Source organism: Rhagoletis pomonella, unplaced genomic scaffold (assembly GCF_013731165.1).
Source record: "Rhagoletis pomonella isolate Grant_MI unplaced genomic scaffold, Rhpom_1.0 Rhpom_scaffold_00010, whole genome shotgun sequence".
Classification (NCBI taxonomy): Eukaryota; Metazoa; Arthropoda; class Insecta; order Diptera; family Tephritidae; genus Rhagoletis; species Rhagoletis pomonella.
In genome coordinates, this window is record NW_023458564.1 from 8,171,705 (window position 1) to 8,192,798 (window position 21,094).

General features: G+C 35.2%; 1 protein-coding gene across 1 annotated transcript in view; it reads right to left on the reverse strand.

Annotated features, from left to right (window-relative positions):
* The window catches only part of LOC118745995 (ecdysone-induced protein 78C-like), a 242,933-nt gene that overhangs the window by 197,403 nt on the left and 24,436 nt on the right, over positions 1–21,094 (reverse strand). The window contains exons 2-3 of the mRNA XM_036479708.1: positions 4,108–4,232; positions 3,817–3,958 (exon numbers count right to left, since the gene is read on the reverse strand). Of these exons, the coding sequence (XP_036335601.1) occupies positions 3,817–3,958; positions 4,108–4,232 (267 nt within the window). The remainder of the gene's footprint in view (positions 1–3,816; positions 3,959–4,107; positions 4,233–21,094) is intronic.

A 21,094-nucleotide genomic window follows, 5' to 3' on the forward strand; every position in this document is an offset into this window, starting at 1 on the left:
CTTTGGTGTTCATTTGCTTCGATGCACTCATTGCTAGTCTGCATTGGCATGCAATGCCGACAAAAAATCGTATGTAGTACACCCACCCACATGTTGCACGTTTTCTACTTTTGACGTGCCACTCGCCTTAATTCCGCCTTTTCAGTCGATAGTGGCCGATTTTTCTTATACATTTTCCTTTGGCGCTTTGTTTTTATCTTTTTGTATACATAAGTAAGTACGTGCGGCTTGCAACATCCTTCCTGGTCTTAAGCAATTTTAAAATATACACACATGCTTACATACATATATATATTCGCATATAGTAGGTACTTATGGATGCACACCTTTATAGTTGATAACTGGATGCCTTGGTATTAGCGCAAGCCCATTTAAGTGGATAAGAATTGTAGTGGGTTTCATATGGGACGTTGAAAGTAACAATATGTAAAAGCCAATTAATCTAAGAAGTGCAATGGGGTATGGTCGTTCTTTTGGTATGCAGTTACCGTTCGCGAAATCTGTGCAACGAGAGCAACTCATGTGCGAGATGCGATAGCACACCCGTGTGAAGCCTTGGGTTATGGCAGAAAGGGTAGCAGATCGGTGTGGACGCTACGGCTTATTCGGTTTGAGAGTTGACTGAAGTCAGCGGCGTTTGTGAATCAGTATGGGCGGTTGCAAGCTGGAGGCTGTTTTGATCCCAGAACCTGGTTTTGCCGTCGGGCTTGAGAACCGCCATGCATCGCCGAGTACAGTCGCTCACCTCTCGAACAAATTCCTCGCCACAATCTGCATCATAGCGAGGTTCTTCAAAATATCCAACGACCGGATGGAAGAGAAAAATGAGGCGACCACAGACCTCTACTGTGAGGAATCTATTAGGTTATTTGGTGACACCGCGTGCATGTGATTCGGTAGCGGTTTAGTGACCCGAGCTACTTCTCGCCACTACACCATATTGGAGAAGTATGTACTCAGAAGTTTCAGCTATCCTGTCACATAAACGGCATGGATGATTAGACCAGATCGCGAGTTTGTTTTGGGGGACTTATTAATCTGCAATGACGTCGGACGTTAATGAGCTTATCGTTATATGTTTTTCTACTGTGTCCTCCCAATAGCTTCTTTGTCTTGCGCTGCTCAATTATTTGGTTCCAGTGAAGTTCTCTACTAGTTTTTTCTTCTCGTCTAAGCTCTTCTCTGATGTCGTGTTGGTGTTGTTGGTGCCACCTTCTTAGCACCTAACAAGCATGTCTGCCTCTTCATTTCCTGTTTGGTGACGTTCTATATTGCCATGTTCTCTAGCCCTATTTTGAAATTCCTTTGGAAGCTAATAATTCTCTGATATTCCGTGGAAATCGGGTTACAGGTATCTGATCCCTGAGAAATTTCATGTTCCATGCACTTTCCCTCTACCTCAACCATCTCAGTTAAAGTTTTTTAGCGATTGTTTAGTTGCCTGCTCTATGCTAAAGTGCAGCTGCCTGAGCTCGAGAATAGCCTCAATTGATTCCATAGGGGCTGGTGCACACACGCGAGGCATTGTAGTTTCGTGAATGAGCGCCTCAGAGTCACTAGGTTGATGTGGTCATGTCGACGTGCTTCTTCCATGAGAGTTTTGTGTCGAGAATGATGTCCCAATATCTCACTTCCAAGACGATGCTGAGCTCTATGCCATCGAGAGCTATAGTTCTCATTCCCGGAAGGGATCTTCTTCTTGTGAATGGAATTCGCCATAATGAAAAGCACTCTTGATTGCCGTTGTTAACTGTTAGAGGGCTGTCTCTGTGGATCTCTCTGCCCTGTAGGCGTGTTGACCACGGTGTAGTGGGCTAACTTTCAGAGTATTCGACCGGATTTCATTATAAATAATTTTCTCCTTCGCCTATAAAAAAAAGGATGTTGCTTGAAGGATTTAGCTAAGAAGTAATCCTTTCTTCCAATCTTCGATATAGACGTTACCCGGCCTCTCCTCTACAATGTTTGGATGAAGGCCAGGGCTTAATTATACTTCATTATATCTACTAGGTGTGGGGTAACTAAATCCTCTCCACGTTGTAGTAAAGCCGGATAAATTCCATTCACGCGTGGAAAATTATAAGGGTTAAATGACCCACCCGACACTGTCTCGCGTGAAGATACTTTTGTAAAGCCCCAATTGGATGAGGTTGGTCTAAATATTCAAACAGGCATTTCTATAGTCTGGTCAGATGAATACAGAAAGTGTGTGGAGAGTAGACTGCGTACTCTTTCTGCCTTGCTCTGAATGTACGTAGCATTTGGTGTGTCTCTATTCCACCGTATGCTAGGGCTTTGTGCATTCTTGCAGCTGCAGAAGTGAATGTTACTTTCTCACAGAAGCAAGTTTTCCCACTTTTCGTATCTCTGTATTTTATATAGTTGGACTAGCGGTATAGCCCCCCACAGCACCCACTTCTTTTTCCTATATGAAGAAATTCAAAGCTCGCCTTTCCTGAGCTTTCGGGTGATTGCCGGGTTTTGTTTTGAACTCATGGAAGCTACATCTAGGCCAGCGATGCTCAGAGAGAGCTTTTACTTTGTGCGCGTCCATATAAAATCTACAAAGAGCTTTCAAGAGTTCCGCCCGCGGGCGCTATTTTGAGCATCACTGATCTAGGCATCTAATATGGCGCCGTTGAATCTCTTTACTCTATATAAATACCAACTCCATACAAGCTGTTACTCTGCCCTAACGATCCAAGTTCTGTAGGTTCTCTTCCATCACCACTTCGAAATTGCTCAAATTTTTTTGGGTAGGTTTAAGGCAGTTTTAAAGAGCCACAAAGAAAAGTGTGCATTCTGATTTCTGTTTCTTCATAATTATGTTGTTTATAGCGCCGAAACAAAAAAATTATAATAAGGGCATTCATAATGTTGTCGTAAGCGTCGAATTGTTGTGTGTCGCAAACTTCTCAGCGGTTAAAAATATATTTTGTGGGGTTCGCCAAGTATGTTAAATGTCATATTTTAAGTTTTCTGACTGTTAAAGGGAATACTGTGTTGATCTCGAGTGCTCTTAACATATGTTTTACCGGTAAAAACTTTACGATATTACGACACTTACGAAACCTTGTGAATCACCTTAATTTTAAGGTAGTAAACAGTTATTGACTTTTTTTACCAATTCCATTTGTTTACAATTGGTGAAAGTAATTATTTAGCATGTCACAAATTTTGCTTGATAATGATATCATTTACAAAGTTAAGCGAAAAAAGTCTAAAATGGTATTTCAATTAATTTCACGGAAGGTATAACATAAGCAACTGATTCTAGTTCAACTGCCGCGACAATTGAAACGAGTGTTGCTACATTAATAAACAGCAGTGACATTTTATTGCTACTTTTATTTGAGTAGATATTTTTGCACGATTTTTCAATGGGTAATTTTCCACCAATGCCGGCGTTGCAGCTTGTCACCTTGTGATAGTTGCTTGACTCGAGTTGACTCTTTGCACCCCACCAAACCAAAGACTAAAAAAGTTACCTGCGATAAAGTGAACGGACAGATGGACAAAATGGCAACGGGTCAAACTGGCGGCAAGACAGCAGACAAGCGAGGTGACGCGATACGCCGATATTTGAGTAGTAAAGAAATAGATACAATAAATTAAAGGTATGATCACCCGCGGCGGCGCTTGCGCCACAGTAAGGCGAAAACATCAGAAGTGGTAAGCGAGTGCATACATACTTCTGTCTATGATTGCAGGAAAATAAATACATACATACATATTGTGCTATACACACGATACACCAAATGACAAATATAAATTGAAAATATGGCATTATAAAATTAAATTTTGGTTTTCACTTACAGTCTCGACTCATGCCCGCCGACAGGCATTTCTTGAAGCGACAATACTGGCAACGATTTCGATTCAAACGTATCACCAGACATTTACCATCACGCAGGCAACGATATTCGATTTGTTTTTGTATGCTGCGGCGAAAGAAACCCTATAAAGCAAATAAAAAATAATTTATTTAAAGGCACAGATAATAAAAATAGAATACAAAATATTTATTTGTTACTGTATATTGCTTTTTTTTCTTGATCTGATTTGACAAATTGTTACATTGCCTGTGTGTGTGTTTGTGTTTCTCACCTTACAACCCTCGCATGAGGTTACACCATAATGGTAGCCGGACGCCTTGTCGCCACAAACTTTGCACGGCACAAATGATTTCGTAACGCTGTTGGAATTGGAGTCCGCTATGGCAAATTGCTGATCTGCAATGGAAAAAATGAGAGTTGAGTGCTAATATTCTTTAAGCGACTGCTCTAAATTGGTATTGAATTATCAGGGCTTATCTATAATCTCAGCCACGAAGAGGTTAATCAAAACTAGAGCAAGGACGCACCGCAAGACTAAATCACCTGAAGGAAATTGCTTCATTACATGAAGACGTTTGAGAATAATTTTTTTTTTAGAAAATGGAATAATAAAATACGACACAATACAGTATCAGCTGCTGTAGTGCGATGCGCCACATAGGATGGATGGTAAAGGTAAGAAAATCGTCGACGCTGTCCTTGACGACGTAATGTGCCTAGAAAATCTGAATGGCCAGACATTTGTTTGATCCAAGAACTGGTTTCTTTGAGTCTTACTCCTGCAATAACGGCCACCTCGAGCAATTTCATCAAGCCGATGTAGATGCAAGATTGCAATGAGGGCGAGTGTGGTCGTGAGCGCACCCTTGCGTCACACTATTTTGCGCTCTTTGTATGCATAACTAACCCCCTTCTTTCATTTAGCTATCTGAAAAGTAAATTCGTATATGATAAAAATAGGGCCAAAGCAGACCAGGTATACGGGGTTTCTATATATTTCATCTGCAGCGCCATCTATTGGGTAAATTTTTTGCAGAAGCAATTAAATGAATACGCGTTATGAATTTTAACCAGATTGCACAAAAAATACGGATTTTCGAAATAACTCGACTCCAGCGCCATATTTATATATATCAAATACATTAGGGCGAGTCAATTTGTAAAGGAAATTTTTTCGACTATGCGCATATATCACAGAAGGATTCTAAGCAAAGTTGCCGAAAAACCATGGGTCTAAATATAATTTGGAGTTTGCCAAATTGCGAAAATGGGTTTTCTTAGCATTTTGCTATACTGTCGTACAAGAGGGTTTTTAGTATGAGGAATCCATTTCTGCACATATTTTTTTTTTTTAAACTTCCACTAGAGGGCGCGAGAGTAAAAATTTTCACCTTTTCTGCGAAACCTATTTTCGCGATTTGGGAAACTCCAAATAGATTTTAGACCCATGTTTTCTTCGGAAAATATGCTTAGAATTACACGTAGAGTCCTGCTTTACTATACGCGCATAGTGAAAAAAAATACCCGCCTTAATATACATACATATGTATGTTGTGTATAAGTTAACTAAATTCGACTTTTCAAACAGGTGGCAGGCTTTTTCAAAAGTATTATTAAATCTAAATCTTGTTAAATCTCTTTCGTCCGACCAATTATACCAATTTTAAGTAATGATGGGTTAAGTTGAATTTGATTTTTTAAATATGTACCTGGCAACCCTTCTGAATAAAGTTCCGAAATAAAGCCTTTTCAAACCCATTTCGATGAATACCCAGCTTTTAATAATTAACTTATGAAATAATTTGAATTTAACTTTATAAACACGAAAATATCCTAAACGTTCAAACCAAAGATTTCTTACCACCCTTTCGTTATGTAAAAAATTTTCAAACCAAACTGTTCTTAAACTACTTTCGTCTGACACCCATCTTCTGACACATATTTCAATTACCTAAATGCCGCAATTATATTGAATTTAGTTTTAAAGCAAGAGTATTTTCCTGCATAGTAATGAATAATTAATCTTAATCCTAATCTTAATCTTGATCGAAAATTAAAATGAGTACACAGTTCTCTGCCATAGTTAAGTTTATTATTAATTCGCTTCTTATTAAATTGGTGGAGCCCCGACCTCTAACATTGTGGTACACATTTCACTTAAAACGGATAAATGAAGTAAGTGGTGGCAACTCTCCGATATATATGTAGTTTAGAAATAAAGCGTTTTCAAACCCATTTCTATTGATGCTCATACTTTAATAATTCATTTAACTTATTAAATAATTTGATTTTAAACACTGTGGTGATGGATTTGTGGTAGAAGGGAGACTCCCAACGTCTGGCAAGATCCTTTAACATTTCGCTCATCGGCGCCCTCGTCCCGACAGAAAAGAAGCACGAGGCGTCCAAGGACCTCTTCTATGAGCGCTCGGTATCAAAGCCGTGCTTCGTGATTTCAACGCCAAGGGATCTTTGGTGCCACTGTCGGAAAATTCAGCCTCCACGACGAATCGTCCGATAATGGACTGAAGCTTATCGACTTCGCCGGGGCCCAAAACGTGGCAGTATGTAGTACTACGTTCCAGTATAAAAAGATCATCAAGCTACATGGCTATCTTCAGATCGAAAACGAGAACCCAAATCGATCATGTTGTGATAGACGGAAGGTATGCTTCCAGCGTTTTAGACGTACGTATACTCCGAGGGCCAAGCGTCGACTCGGGTCAATTTCTCGTTGCAGAAAGGATACGCACGCGCCTATGTGCAGCAAAAAATGTCAAGGTGATTTCCTTTCATGTGATTTTTTTAATCTGCTGTTGGAGCAAATAATAAGAGCCGCAGAACTGAACCGCTCAGGAACTATTTTTTACAAGAGCCTGCAGTTGCTTGAGTATGCCAATGAAAACGACACCATGGGTAATAAAAATCGCGAGGTCTGTTCTGCCTTTTCCTAAGTTGGACAAAGAAAGCTAAGCGAATGGGTCTGTGGTGAACGAGGACTAAACGAAGTATCTCCTGTCATCAGATAAACAGTCAAATAGTAATGCTTGGGTTACAATGCACGGGGCGGAACATAACAAGTCGTAAGGACCTGTCCGTAACATTTCGCCCTTTCCATTAACAAAAAAAAAACACTCTATAGGTCACTCATCAGGCACGTGCTGATGTATGGCGCAGAAACATGGCCAATGAGCCGGTTCTTGGAGTTTTCGGGAAAAATATTCTGTGAAGTATTTACGGGCCTTTGCGCGTTGGCGATGGCGAATATCGCAGACGATTTAACGATGAGCTGTATGAACCTGGTGGAGCGATGGTGGTAACAGAGGAAAAGGAAGGTCTCCTCTGCGTAGGAAAGATCAGTAGTGCGTTTCTGCAATTCGTCTCGATCAATTCGGTTGGATGGAAGTAGTAGATTTGAGGTGTAATTCAGCCGTTATCTCGATCGAGAATTTAGGCGAAACGAACTACAGGTGGAAAAGTACCTGGCTTCATTTAGCATTTACATTTGACGTCAGTTGGCACAAAAGAGAAACGACTGGTGTGCTGTTTTTGGCGGTTACAGCGCCAATGAAGAAGAAGAAGAACGATATTAGGCTCAACGTCACTTTTGATCTAAGTAAATACAAATGACTCCTTTAAGGCATAGAAAAGTAATAGCATCAGATTATTATCTATATTTTTATAGCCGAGCACAAGGGTTTTATAACTTTGTTCACATAACGGTTGTTTGATACAGCCAGAACGTATGAATAAAAAGTCTGCCGTGTACACGATAACTCCAGCAAAAACTCGAGAAATCTCAACGAAATTTGGTATGTAGGTTGCTCTCTATTCAAGGTACGTTGGTATTGAAAATTGGCGAAGTCGGACTGTAACCACGCCCACTTCCCAAATAACGGTATTTTAGAAAAATGCTAAAACTATGATACTTTTGTAAATATTGGATAAAAAATGTTGAAAATTACTATGTAAACTAGAATATCGGCAAAACATAATATTATTCTGAAATTTTTGAAAAACCTGCGTCACCCCACCCATTTATGATGAAATGCTGTATCTCAGTAGCCGCTACACCAATCCTTACCAAACTCGATAGGAGCTTGGCCTAGGGTATAGCTAAAAAAGCTGTTGAAAATCTTTGAAATCGGGCAATAACCACGCTCACCTACTGTATAACGGTAATTTACAAAAGCATGAAAACTGCGATAAATCAGTAACTACTGAAGCTAATTCACTCAAAATCGATTATTGCAATAACCACTTAGCAGAAAAATAGATGAATATAAATTTTTGGATAATGGGCGTGGCGCCGCCCGAAGGATATACATATGTATCTACACTTAATTGCGTTGCCACAGGATTGACGGTTAAAAATTTTCTTTAAAATTAATTTAAATGCTACGTGAATAAGAATATACTAATGCAAATAAGCACTTAAATCTGTAGAGGTTGCTGGAATATTTCAAACTTATTTTCTTAAAAACTGTTTCAGGAGCCATGCGAATTTAACATAAATTTTTGCTTCTAAGTAAGATTTAAATATAAAAAAAAAAAAACTGTGACCCATAGTTATAGTCAAAACAGAGTCGACTCTAAGAATATTTGCAGCTTTTTTGACAGATATCTCATTGAAAATTATGTCAACTATAACTTGACTAGAACAGCGGGCCAATATATTTATTGTGAATGCAAAGGGAGTTTAGAGAAAGTTGAAACGACGACATTTGATACCTGCGGCGGGTATATAAAGTTCGGTTTCGCCCGACTTATACTTCTTTACTTGTTCTTTTATCAAACTTATAGCGTTTTCTTTTCTCGAAATAATGTTGCATTTATTCTGCCCTGTGCCAGGGCTGTCAAGTTTTCGTGCTCTTTTATCAGTATCGTCACATGTATATTGCGTAGGGTTGCCAACATTTGCTTAGAAAGTTATAGTACTTTTTCAAATAAGCCTGAAAAGTATAGTACACTGTAGTATTTTTGCAACAGTATATAGTACGCAGACTGGCAAAATAGTACAATATTATATATTATAGTAGGGTTGGCAACCCTAATATTGGGGGTTTTTCTTTGAAATGTTGCATTCAGATAATGTTGCCATATGAGAAGGCGACATTTTTTTCCAGAAAAGAAAATGCAATTAAAGCAACTAATTAATTCCTGAATAGCTTGTCCAATACATGCTGGACGCATATAAAAGCTAACATAATTAATCGAGTGGTCGCCAGTCATACACACATACATACATATATACAATGTTGCTCATACGCACTGTTGGTTCAAAGTGGCGGAAAGCAGTGAAGTGAATTCGTTGTATGCCGATGTTCCTCGTTGATGTGGAAATGAATGAACGTGATTAGTTTTTCTCAATCTGAGCTTCTGTTTTCCTCTTCCTCATTGGTTTCTTTTTCTGCTTTCGCGTGCTTCGCTGGCATACTCTCCATTGTATTAGCAATTGCATGTAATTGCTATTGATGAGGAATCATTCACTTACACGCTCATTTGTTCACTTAACAAGTTATGCATGAATGATGTACACATAAATACCGCTAGGTGTGGTTGTTGTTGTGTATGCAACACATAGCATTCAACGATAATTGTCAGCATGACAAGCGACTAATGACAGCTGCCACTACATGGTAAACGGTCGATGCTGATTGTCCTACAGCAGATGTAATGCAATTGCTGTGAAGAGAATGTCAAGTATGCATATACATAAATATGTGTAAATTTCCAAATAAAAAAAACACGCATTCCAATATTTTTGTTTGTTGTTTTTGTGTCTTATGTTTGTGGACACCAATTTTTTACCTTTGTAAAATAATCCATTCTTATTTTCGCCTATTGAAACTAAACTATCAACTATAAACCTAGCAGATTTTGTATATGTACGTATATACTCACTGTTTGGTTAAGTGATCTACATACATACATGTATACCTACTTCAGTTTAATAGCAAGATAGCACCTACCTCATAAGGCGTCGTTACGGCCAGATGTAGGTAAACAATTATGATGATATGAATTAGAGTCTCGAATACATTGTTTGAATACAAATTAACCGAAACCCTTTATTCATCTACACTTTAACTTAAACTGATTTAATTTAATACAAATATATTATACAAGTCAGAGAAAAGTGCTAAACCCTAACGAGTATATCTTTCAATCAGGTTCAATTTAAAAAGGTCCAATTTATGACTCTTTGCTTTCTTAAATATTTGCACCAAGATTTCCCCCTGGACACATTGCATCAAACATGCTGTTACGAGCAGGGTTGCCACTAACTAACTAATACTTAACAACCACTTGAAAAAAATCTACCAAATCTAGAAAATATCTACCAATAACTTTTTTAGTTATTTTAATAGTTTTGTTCTAGTTTTTAAGTTATTTAAATTAAAATTAAAATTGTTTTTAAGGAACTTTTTATTTAATAATAATGATATGGTATTTGAGATGGTATTAATGGCAATGGTTTACTTCAACCAAAAGCGACAGTGATGAAACTTAAGGCAACAACGAAACTTTATCATTTGAAAAAACTTCAACTGGAGTTATTAAAGACATATTCTGTTATTAAAGACATATTCGGTGACTGAAAAAACCGCTTTGTGATTTTTTTAATATTCACTTTTTTTCAAATAAAATTTTTTTTGTATTTTTTTTTTCTTTTTTTGTATAAAAATATTGTTTGAGCTTTAACCAAAACCCATAAAAAATCAAGGATTCAAGCTACATTCAAAAAAATTTCGCCTAAATTCGAACTTTTTACTCTGAGTTTTTAGAATAATTTAGGGTACGGAGTTTTATAGCCCATGGAATTTTAGTATAACCAACAATGTGCAGCAAAAATTCTCGTTGATTTTTTTTACTTATTTTTTTTTGCCGCCGGTCTTTTGCCTTTTTTTGTTTCATTTAACAATTTCCATTGATAAAAAATTGGTTGTTTTTGAATTCTTTTGCCAACAATTGTAGTGTGTAATTTATACCTGTCCATTTTTTTGTTTTATTTAAAGAATCATTAAAAAAAAGCTCCGTAAAATGAGTTTTGAGAGGTGAACGATACGATCGCCTTTTATCGATATACGTTTATACATATGTATGTGCATTTGTATATAAAAAAAGTGTACATTAAAGCGTTCGAAAATTAACTCAATAAAGTAGACCACACTTTTGGAAAGAAATTTATAATATAAAGATAACTACGAAAGAATAAAGCGGGCTCTAAGAGTTTTACTTTTTTTTCAAACAAAATACTTCAAAAAAATCTACCAAAATGAGAAAAAATTTACCTTTTTCCCAACCCTTATTTTTTCTACCAACTTTGGTAACAATTTACCTAGGTGGCAACCCTGACTACGAGTACATTTTGTGCGCGCTACTTGTTTTCCGTTACAAAGTAGCCTATCAGCTTTACCCATCAACATTTCCTTTGGGTACTTTTCAGCATTACGGCTGCTGCTGATGTAGTTAATCCCACTTAAGTGCCACACTACCCACATAAATACGTAACTACTTACGTACATAAGTGGTAAAGCGAAATGAAGTGAAGCTTCCTACAGAGAAATAAAGTTTTACAAAAAAATCACACATATACAGGCATGTGAACTATCAAACATACATCAGTATATTGGTTAGCATTATAAAGTTGAGCCTGGGAAAAGATTGTAGTGAAACATAACATTATTGTAGTAACTTAAGTTGGCTCAGGCAGCAACCAAATGTATTGATCCCAGTTGCCATGACTTATTTAATGCATATGTATGTGTTAGTGTTGTTGAACAGGAAAAACATAAATGCAGTACTCATTTGCTAATCTCTTATAGTAACATCAAGATCGATAGCTGCAACCGTAAGTGGCTTTAGTTTTAAGCTATTTCATAAGTAAATACATATGTACATACGTACAAGTAAATATATACATACAGTTGCCACGTGAGGGAGCGCAAATTCGGTGTCGGAGGCGTCCTAGGATCTCTTCTATGAGCGCTTGGAGAGAACATGTGAGCGCTGCCCCGACACGATATAAAAATCGTGCATGGCGATTTCAATGCCAATGTGGACAAGGAAGGGATCTTTGGCGCCACTGTTGGAAAATTCAGCCTCCATGACGAAACGCCCGATAACGGACTGACGCTTATCGACTTCGCCGTGGCCCGAAACATGTTAATGTGTAGTACTAGGTTCCATCATAAAAAGATCCATCATTCTAGATGACTGTCTACAGATCGAAAAACCAGAAACCAAATCGATCATGTTGTGATAAACGGAAGGCATGCTTCCAGTCTTTTAGACGTACGTACACTCCGAGGGCCAAACATCCGCCTCTGTGCAGCAAAAAATTTGCGTCCAACAATGCAATGAAAGCTTAACGTCGAAATGCTGCAATCACAACAGACGGCCAATTTATTCGCCACTCGACTCACACACCTGCTCTCCGAGAGCACCCTTAATAATACATTTGTTTCCAAAGTGTTTATCTCAAATAATGCTTATTTCAGACATTACTTCACTGCCATTAATCTTTTCTGCTGCAGTCCTTATTAAAATAATTAACAACCTAACGAAATAACATATTGTGTATAAGATGTACTTGAGCGAACTTTTAATTTTTTTTTTATTTGATCATGTTAGACTATGTTCAAACAGGTCAATTAGCTGAGGCAATTAAGCTTTAAATTACGGTATTGAGTTTGGTGTTCAAACACACGTCAGCTGCGCAATTAGAAATACGAAATCAGCTGCTACAGTGATGGAAAAGTTGGTACAATCGTACCATTATTTAGTTGGAAAGTACATTCGGTAAAAACACACAATTTTAGGTACATTTGGAACGTAGCCAAATAACTTCTCAGGAAATCACTTCTTATTTTTGTTGACATTTCAATGCATTTTGTGGTGGTCTAATAGCTTACTTCGTTTGTGAAGGGGCATACAAATGATACACAAGAGTGGTCAAAGTAACGCAACTGTAGTTCATTTCGCCAGATAGATGGAAAATACTTATTTTTAAAAGTTCCGATCGAAGAACTGGGAAGAAAGCGATTCACCTTTTCTAAATCATAGTTTTGTCTCGCGCTGCTCGAATAGATTTTTTTCATGGCCAAAATTTTTTTAATGTGAGTACAGAAGTTCATATGGTATCGATGGGAATTGTTGTCCGCCTATTTTCTTTATACAGAAATACATATTTACTTTTTAGGTACATCTTTCTACTTTTAGGTAAAGTTTTCCGTAAATTAGGTACAATTTTATAATTCAATTTTCCATCACCGATGGAAAATCAGCTGTAAAAGAGGACCAGAAACAAACAGCTGATTGCTCTCTGTTCAACAAACATACCTCCAAGTCAAAATTAAACATACCTAGCAGGGTTGCATAGAGAAACTTACACAAATTAATGGTCAATTAACTATTAATTGGCAATTAATAAATTGAATTTTTGTATTATAAATTGGGTAACAATTAAGGCTTAAATTGGTGAAAAAGTTCTTAATTGCCAATTAAGCCTAGGGCATGACATTTATCACTTTTGTTTATTGGTGTAAAATCTGTTGCAAAAAAAGCGATTCTTCTTCCTGGCCCTAGTTATGCTCTATGGTTTTCCAAAGCAATATATCGAGCCCTAACCGTCAAAATAATTTTCTTTTTGATGCAGAAAAATTCCTTGAGCAAATAGATGCATTTCTGCATCAAAAATTTCGACTAACCATGGAAGAAGTGGAAAAATTAAAAGATAATGCTTTTTTGTTGTCCCTTTCTTTGTTGACCGGATACCTCTAAAAACGAGGCAGCAGATGATGAGCAAAAAAAATATTTCGAGTGCGAAGACTACCACATGGTAGGTTTTCTTCCTTGAGGGGTATCTAAAGACCTCACAATGTGGTCCTAATCGGAGTTTTTTTTTTATGTATGTTACCGCATAACTTTGCACCACGTCCGATTTTGCAACGGAAAGGTAGTGTATCAGAGGTGGTCCCATACTAATTTGGTTTAGATCCGATCATTGGATCATGAAATATATAGATATATATACATTTTTTTTAAGTCGGTTTTTTTTTTTGCTAAAAATTACTTGTAAAACTGCATAATATTAATTTAGCAAATATTCGAAAGGTGATAGCCAATGGGCATACTGACATCTCCTACAATTATACTTGAAATCTTTGTGGAGAATTATTGCACTTTATTCCTGCATGATTCGCCAAAAAAGATTGGAACTTCGGCAGCGCTGGGAACAACATCAGATTCAATGTTACTTGTGAATGTAGTTTGGGACATACCGTAAAATTTCACGAGTAATAATTTTATAGAATATTTTAACCCATTATCTCTATCAAGAAAGGGTTGATTTGACCCCTTTTTTGGAACGTCTAAATAAAATGGTATGTTGGAACAGGGTTCAACTGTTCTGGAAAATTATTCGCCTGAAAATTGACCCGAGAATGCAAAAGGATTTGGAGGTTTTACGACATGGGTCAAGGTGTTTCATTCTGAGTTCGAATCATTCGCCCCAAAAATTCTGTTGGACTGTACTAAATATGTACGTCCTAAGTATGTAAGTAGCCACAGGCAAGATGGTGCAGCTTTTGCAGCAGCTTTTTCAGTAAGCACATAAGGGTACGTACTAGGGTGATTGACTCGGTTTTTCTGGATATATAGGCGGGTTTTTTTTTGAAGTCTTGGTTTTTCAAATATCGAATAAACCGGATTTTTTTTATCGAACTAACCGGGTTTTTCAGTACATACCGATCTTGATCTCTCAATAAGAGTACAGTTTATGGGAAACGCCTAAATAGTTTTAAAATTATGTATATCCTAGGTTATTAGCGGATGAACAGTATATCATATTTGATTCCAATATTCGGTTTCTGCTTCTAAATGTTGTGACACATATGGAGAGATATGTATACACTTTTTCTTCACCTCCGAAGAAGCAGAAGAAAACTCGAAGGTTTCCCAAAAAGTTTCGTTGTAGTATTTTCTTCCTAGTCAAAGATTAATGATTTAAAAAAAAGAAACCTAGGTTTTGCCCAATGTGCGGGGCAAGTTCAAAAAAGGCAGAAAAATGCAACAACGTATTAAAAAAGGTTAACATAAGACGAAACATGAATTTTTCACTGATTTTTATTTGTTTTAAATAATTTTGATCTAAAAAAAATTTCCAGTTATTTTGCTTTGGTCTTTTCTAAATAACAGCTATCTTTACTGTAAATAGTTTTATTGCAATTTTTTGTCGTGACTTCATACCAACATAAGCATTTTCACAGTTGTCATACTACGTAAAATAAAACCGGTTGATCCGTTTTTTTCCTAATCTCAGAATTGGGAACCGGTTTTTTTCAAATTGTAATTTTTCAAATAACTCGAAACCAGGTTTTGGAAAAAAGGTGAATAATCGAACACTCTAAATGACTGAATGAGTTAGAGCTGCCAAAACATCGGAGCACTATCGATAATATCGATGTTTTACATTTGTTTTTGAAAACATCAATGTTTATTTACTATCGATGATTTTGGAAGATATTCATTTTAAGCTGAATTTTAACGTAAGTGCGTACGAACAAGTTTTTAAGTTATTGCTTAAAAAAATTATTTTGTCAGCGCTATACGATCTCTAATAGGACAAATTAAAACAAAAAAAAAAACAGAAGTGTACCTTGCAACATTGAGCAATATTTAATTTATTTAATAAAACTTAAGATGTAACATAAGTAAATGAATTGTGTTGTTGGTTATAAATATTTTTATGTTATTTTTCAGTTTTCATTTAATTATTGAATTACTTCTAATATTGAATCGTGTTATTGCCTCATTAATACATTTTCATTTTAAATAAATTAGTGGATAACTTTGAAATATAAAAATCGAATTTGTTAAAAGATTATAATGTTTTTTAATTGATCAGGATTTCAACTTTAAACAAAAAGTTATATTTCCCAAGATGTCTTATTGTCGAAAACATCGAAAAATCGATAGTTTCAAACACCAATGTTTTTGCAGCACTAGTGTGAGTGTGTTCATTAGAGTGGTCCAAAAACAGTAAAGTCGGAATTGTAATGCTCTCACCCCCTAGGATTGTTCTATATCGAAAAAAGTATACCCCTATTTTTTTATTTTGAAATCAAAAAATTTTTTGAGGTCGCTCAAAGCGCTCAAAGTTTTCCATGTATTTTTATATGGGAAAAAAGCAACTTTTCGTAGAAATGGTATAGAATTCTTGAAAATAAATATTTTTCGATCAAAAAACTCTTGTTCTCTTCAGGTGACTTTCAGTAATAGTACCCAATTGTTTATTTAACCATTTTTTAATACTAACGATTTTTTATTTGTCCCCCAATTGCATTTTTCGGGGTTTCGTGGGCTTATGGCGGACCTATAAATTATAGTTGTGGTAACCTAAGTCGAGATAGGTCATTTTCCCTTTAAGCCGGTACTTCAACGGGTTCCAAAATAATATTTTAACCATTGGCTAGCCATTAGTGTAGTTAAAAATGCCATCTTAATAGAAAAAACGAAAAATTGGTGTGATCGGTTTATTTTAAAGCATACCTCCCATGCAAACTCAACCTCTAAACGCTTAAAGATGTAATTGAAAGCGCAGCGATGAATGCACGACTCCGAAATTTCGGCCATATATTTATAATGATAATATAAGCAAACACCCTTAAAATGGCTTTAATCCGTTTATTTTTACGCACACCTCTCATACAAGCATAACCCCAAAAAATTTTAAAAGCTATTAAAAGATAAAGAAAAGTCCTCGTATTATAAAAACTGCATACTTGTGCAAGCTGAGTTATACAAAAATGGAAAGCAGAAACTCTATACATGTATGTATGTATAAAAAAAATGGTGCCTCACGGTGGCTAAAACTGCTTATCCTGCAAGGTTAAAAAACAGAAAAAAATAATATTTTTATGCAAAATGCCTCAAATAAAGTACACTTTAACTATTTCCAAACATTTATGTCATGATTAATACAAATAGTCCACACTTCAACATCAAATCAAAAAAATATCAAATATCAAATAAATACGTATTTACATATATTATTAAAAATATATATATAGCTCATGAATACTTAAAAACCAGTGTTGGCACTAATCGATTGATTTTTTAATCAATTTGTTAATTCGATTAAATTCAATCCGATTACAGATAATTTTAATTAATTTTAATCTGATTAAACAGCTAATTGTAACCGCGATTAAATAAATAAATTTTTAATCATTAACCCTTAATTTGATTAAGTAGGTTTGGTGATTAATTGATTTATGCTGGAATTTTCCTGTGCACACAAGGCCAGTTAATCGGGTACGATTAAGTCGGTTTTCCTCATCATTTAAATTTCTTTTTTTATTTACTCAGTTCCGCCAAATATGCGTTTCGGTGGTTCAATTTATCTATTTTTTCATTTTTTTTAATAAATTCGAGTGATTACATACATATGTATGCATGAAAAATTTTGAAACATCATTTCTCTACTGCTTCGTCTTTAAGAGAAAACATTGTATTCAATGTTTGTATTCTTCGTTCTTAACTTCTATATCTCCGTGGATGTTAAGTAAAGCTACACCATTTAATTTTTGTTCCCCAGATTTACTTCGTAAATATGATTTAAGCTTAAGAAGGAGCGTTCAACGGAAGCATTTTTCTAGGAGTTCATAATTCTCGTTAACGCTTAGTTTACGGCGACAAAAATTTGACACATCATTAAGCTCAACCGGCAATAGCGTGAATATGTAAATTCAATTGCAGGGAATTTAAAAGTTGATTTTCGCGAAACAAATCAAACTACGCCTAATCGTTAGTATCCATACATGGTAGTAACATTCCAATAAGATTTTGCTCATAGCCCATTTCCACCAAGAGCTTAACTGGAGCTAAGAGCTCAGCTAAATACAGGGTACGTTAACATAGGGTAATGAGCAAAGTTTATTTCTTACTTTTTGCTTTCTTGCTTTCGTTTGCTTGTACTTAATATGAGCAACTGTAATTTGTGCAAATTCGGCAGCCGGAGGGGCACAAGTTTTCAGTTTAAAATAGTTAATTATTTTTACAGAATGCATTTGGAACGCAGCACTTTTTGTTTTGCTGATTCACGGACATTGAAAATACACTTTTTCTCCCAAAGAGGTAAATTAATTTTATCTCAAAATACGTTCAAACTGTAAATGATACTGAACACGCAAAAAGTTGAAAGATGCAATTTGTGTCCAATTAATTAATCTATCAAATAAGTTAATAAAATGCGACTACTCAACATACTTAAGATGACCTGAAATATCGAAAGAATTTTATTTACAGCATATAGAAAATGAATTCAAAGTTGCGTGTAAATTCTTATGGCCCTAAAGTACTACCAGCCCATTGAAGTAGCATTGTTGCAAGTATAAGTCAACATACTTCAGAAGGGCTGTCCTTTTGACAGTAGTAATATTATAACTAGACGAAATATCTACAACCTGATCTGATGGTCACATCATATGAAAAATGTCAAAACCATAATTTCCGTGAGTGCGGGATTACTCGACGGCGCTCTCCTTCACCAAATACGTGTTCCGCTATGCTCACATACTTAATTAGGTATCAAGCAACCTTAGCGTAGTATTTGGAAACTTCACATAGGAAGGTCAAACTGCACGTGACGTCTTATGTTCTCTTTATGGGTTTGGATTCTACTTATAACACGCGAAGACATTTTTTTAATGTGATCAGGTTTGTATTCGTTCGATTTGCAAAAATGGGGTGTGATATTAAAGCGCTTGGCCTGTAGATGTGTACTAAGGTTTAATTTTTTTTTTAAGTGTTGCCACCTGTTAAAAATTTCAATTAAAATTTTTTAATAAGTTAGATCAGTTATTGAAGTATGTGTATTACTATAAATTTGTTTGAAAAGGTTCCATTTCTAATAAATATGTAGGAGTGTTGCCACCCGTTTAAAACGTGAAATTCAACTAAAATTAGGGGAGTTAGGTAAATGAAATACATACATATTTATGTATTAAAAAATGGATGTTCGAATAGGTAAAGCTATTTATTGTGAAGGAGATCAGATCTGCACAGTTCTTTCGAATTTAAAAAAATTAGATGTCAAATTAAGGACCTTGGTTTTATTTTTTGAAGTAAGAACTTTTTTAGAGGTACAGGGTGAATTGATGCAATTGATATCGATAACAAAACCTATAAAAATATCGATTACAAAATCGATGACAAATTCGTTAAAAATTTCGATAGCAAAATCGATAATAATATTGGTAGCGAAATCGCTTTAAAAATCGATAAAAAATTACGATAACAAAATCGATAATTAATTGATAACAAAATCGATAACAAAAATCCATTAGAAAATCGATAAAAATATCGATAAAAAAATCGATAACAAAATCGATAAAAATGTCGATAACAAAATCGACAAATAGTCGATATCAAAATCGATAACGAAATCGATAAATAATCGACAACAAAATCGATAACAAAATCGATACAAATATCGATAAAAACATCGATTATTATATCGATAAGTCCCAAGAATCCCGAAAATCTCTATATTGTATTGGCAACCCTGTTAAAAATATTACCTCTTGATAAAAGTGCACTGAAATGCCTTTCGTTCAATAAAAGCGATGCAAAATTTTACGACACTTAAATATTTTATTCACTTTATTTTCAGACAGATGGCAACCCTATCTAAAAATTTGCATTTTTTTCGAAAGCGGTAAAGCTGACCTTCAAAATTGTGTTTCAATATTTAAATTTGATGTAGTATGAGGGTAGATATGACATAAAAATACCTTAAAGAAACGCATATGTATACATGTATATATATAAAAAACATATAGAAATAAACGTAAATATATTTTATGTGCAGGAGACATACCATATTTCTTATATAACTCAGATGTACGTGGCGTATGAGTAACTTTCTTTCCTGCTCATTTTTCATACAAAAAATCTTTGCGTATTTTCATTTGACCACTCATTATTACTTATTTATCAATCGATTTTCTTCATTAGTAATTTGATTTTTTTTTGTAACAGAACCGGCTTTAGTACAAATTAAAAAACTTGGCACAGAATCTGTCATTTTTTTAATTTTTCTTCTGTTAAAGTTTGATTTTTTTCATTAAAAAAGAAAAAAAACTGGAATGATTAATAAATTTCTCAGAAACTATCACTACCGGAAATTGCTGTATATGTATATGGTTTATGGGGGTTTGAACCCCCTTTCGCCCCTGATTTTAGTCGTTAATCGCGATTAACATTTTAATCGTTAATTTTTAATCCTTAATCACATTAACATTTTGCCAATACTGTTAAAAACTAAAAATAATAGCAAAATAAATAAAATCTCGCTCTCGATGCAGCATGCCATTTTCTGGTAAAAGTAGGCAAACAAAGATTTTCTTAGTCTAGTATAAATTTTCTCAAGACCTCTTTCTGTAAGGCTTGGATAATTATTTTTAAGGTTTTCGAAACACTTATGCACTTCACGATTACTTGCAATTGCAGCTAACTCTGAATTAGGAATGTTGAAATTTGCCACACTTGCTAAATTCGGTGTTTCTTTCTGAAACAAATAACAAAAGATGAAGTAAAAAATAATAATTTACCCTTTTATACTTTACCACGTTGTTTAAAAGTTAATTACCTTCAATATTTATGATTTCGAATGCTTGCACTATTTTTGAATAAAATTAGGTTTGTTCGTTAAATCAGTCTTTACAAAAAGAGTTGCAGATAATTGCAGCTGGAATAGATTACATATTAATCCTAACTGACTAGTATAGAAGTAATTGGTGCTATATCACAACCAAAAGGGCGGAACAGAAAAAAAGATGTAGTCCATTGAATTAAGAAATACGCAGAAAAAAAAATGTCTTTAAATTAAATACTATCTATGTATACTGGATGGAAAATCAAGTCATGTCATGACATTTTCAATAACTAGACATATGCCTTTTATGATAAACACTAAATGTTGTGTTAAGGTGATGTACGTTTCGGAGTTCAGTCACTTGAAGCAAATATGTAATTTAAAATTTTTTTATGTAGGTAATAACTAGTAGGTATACAGTGCCATGAGTTTACTGGCTTAGTTTTCAAACTTTTAATTATGTTTGCTGCCAAATCTTGTAAAACCGGGTCACCCTAGTGGTGTAGTATTAGTAATAAATATAAAATCGACAAAATGTGACCCACGCCAATATAATTTTTTCCGCCGAAATCCCTGTGTGTGTGTATGTACCCTT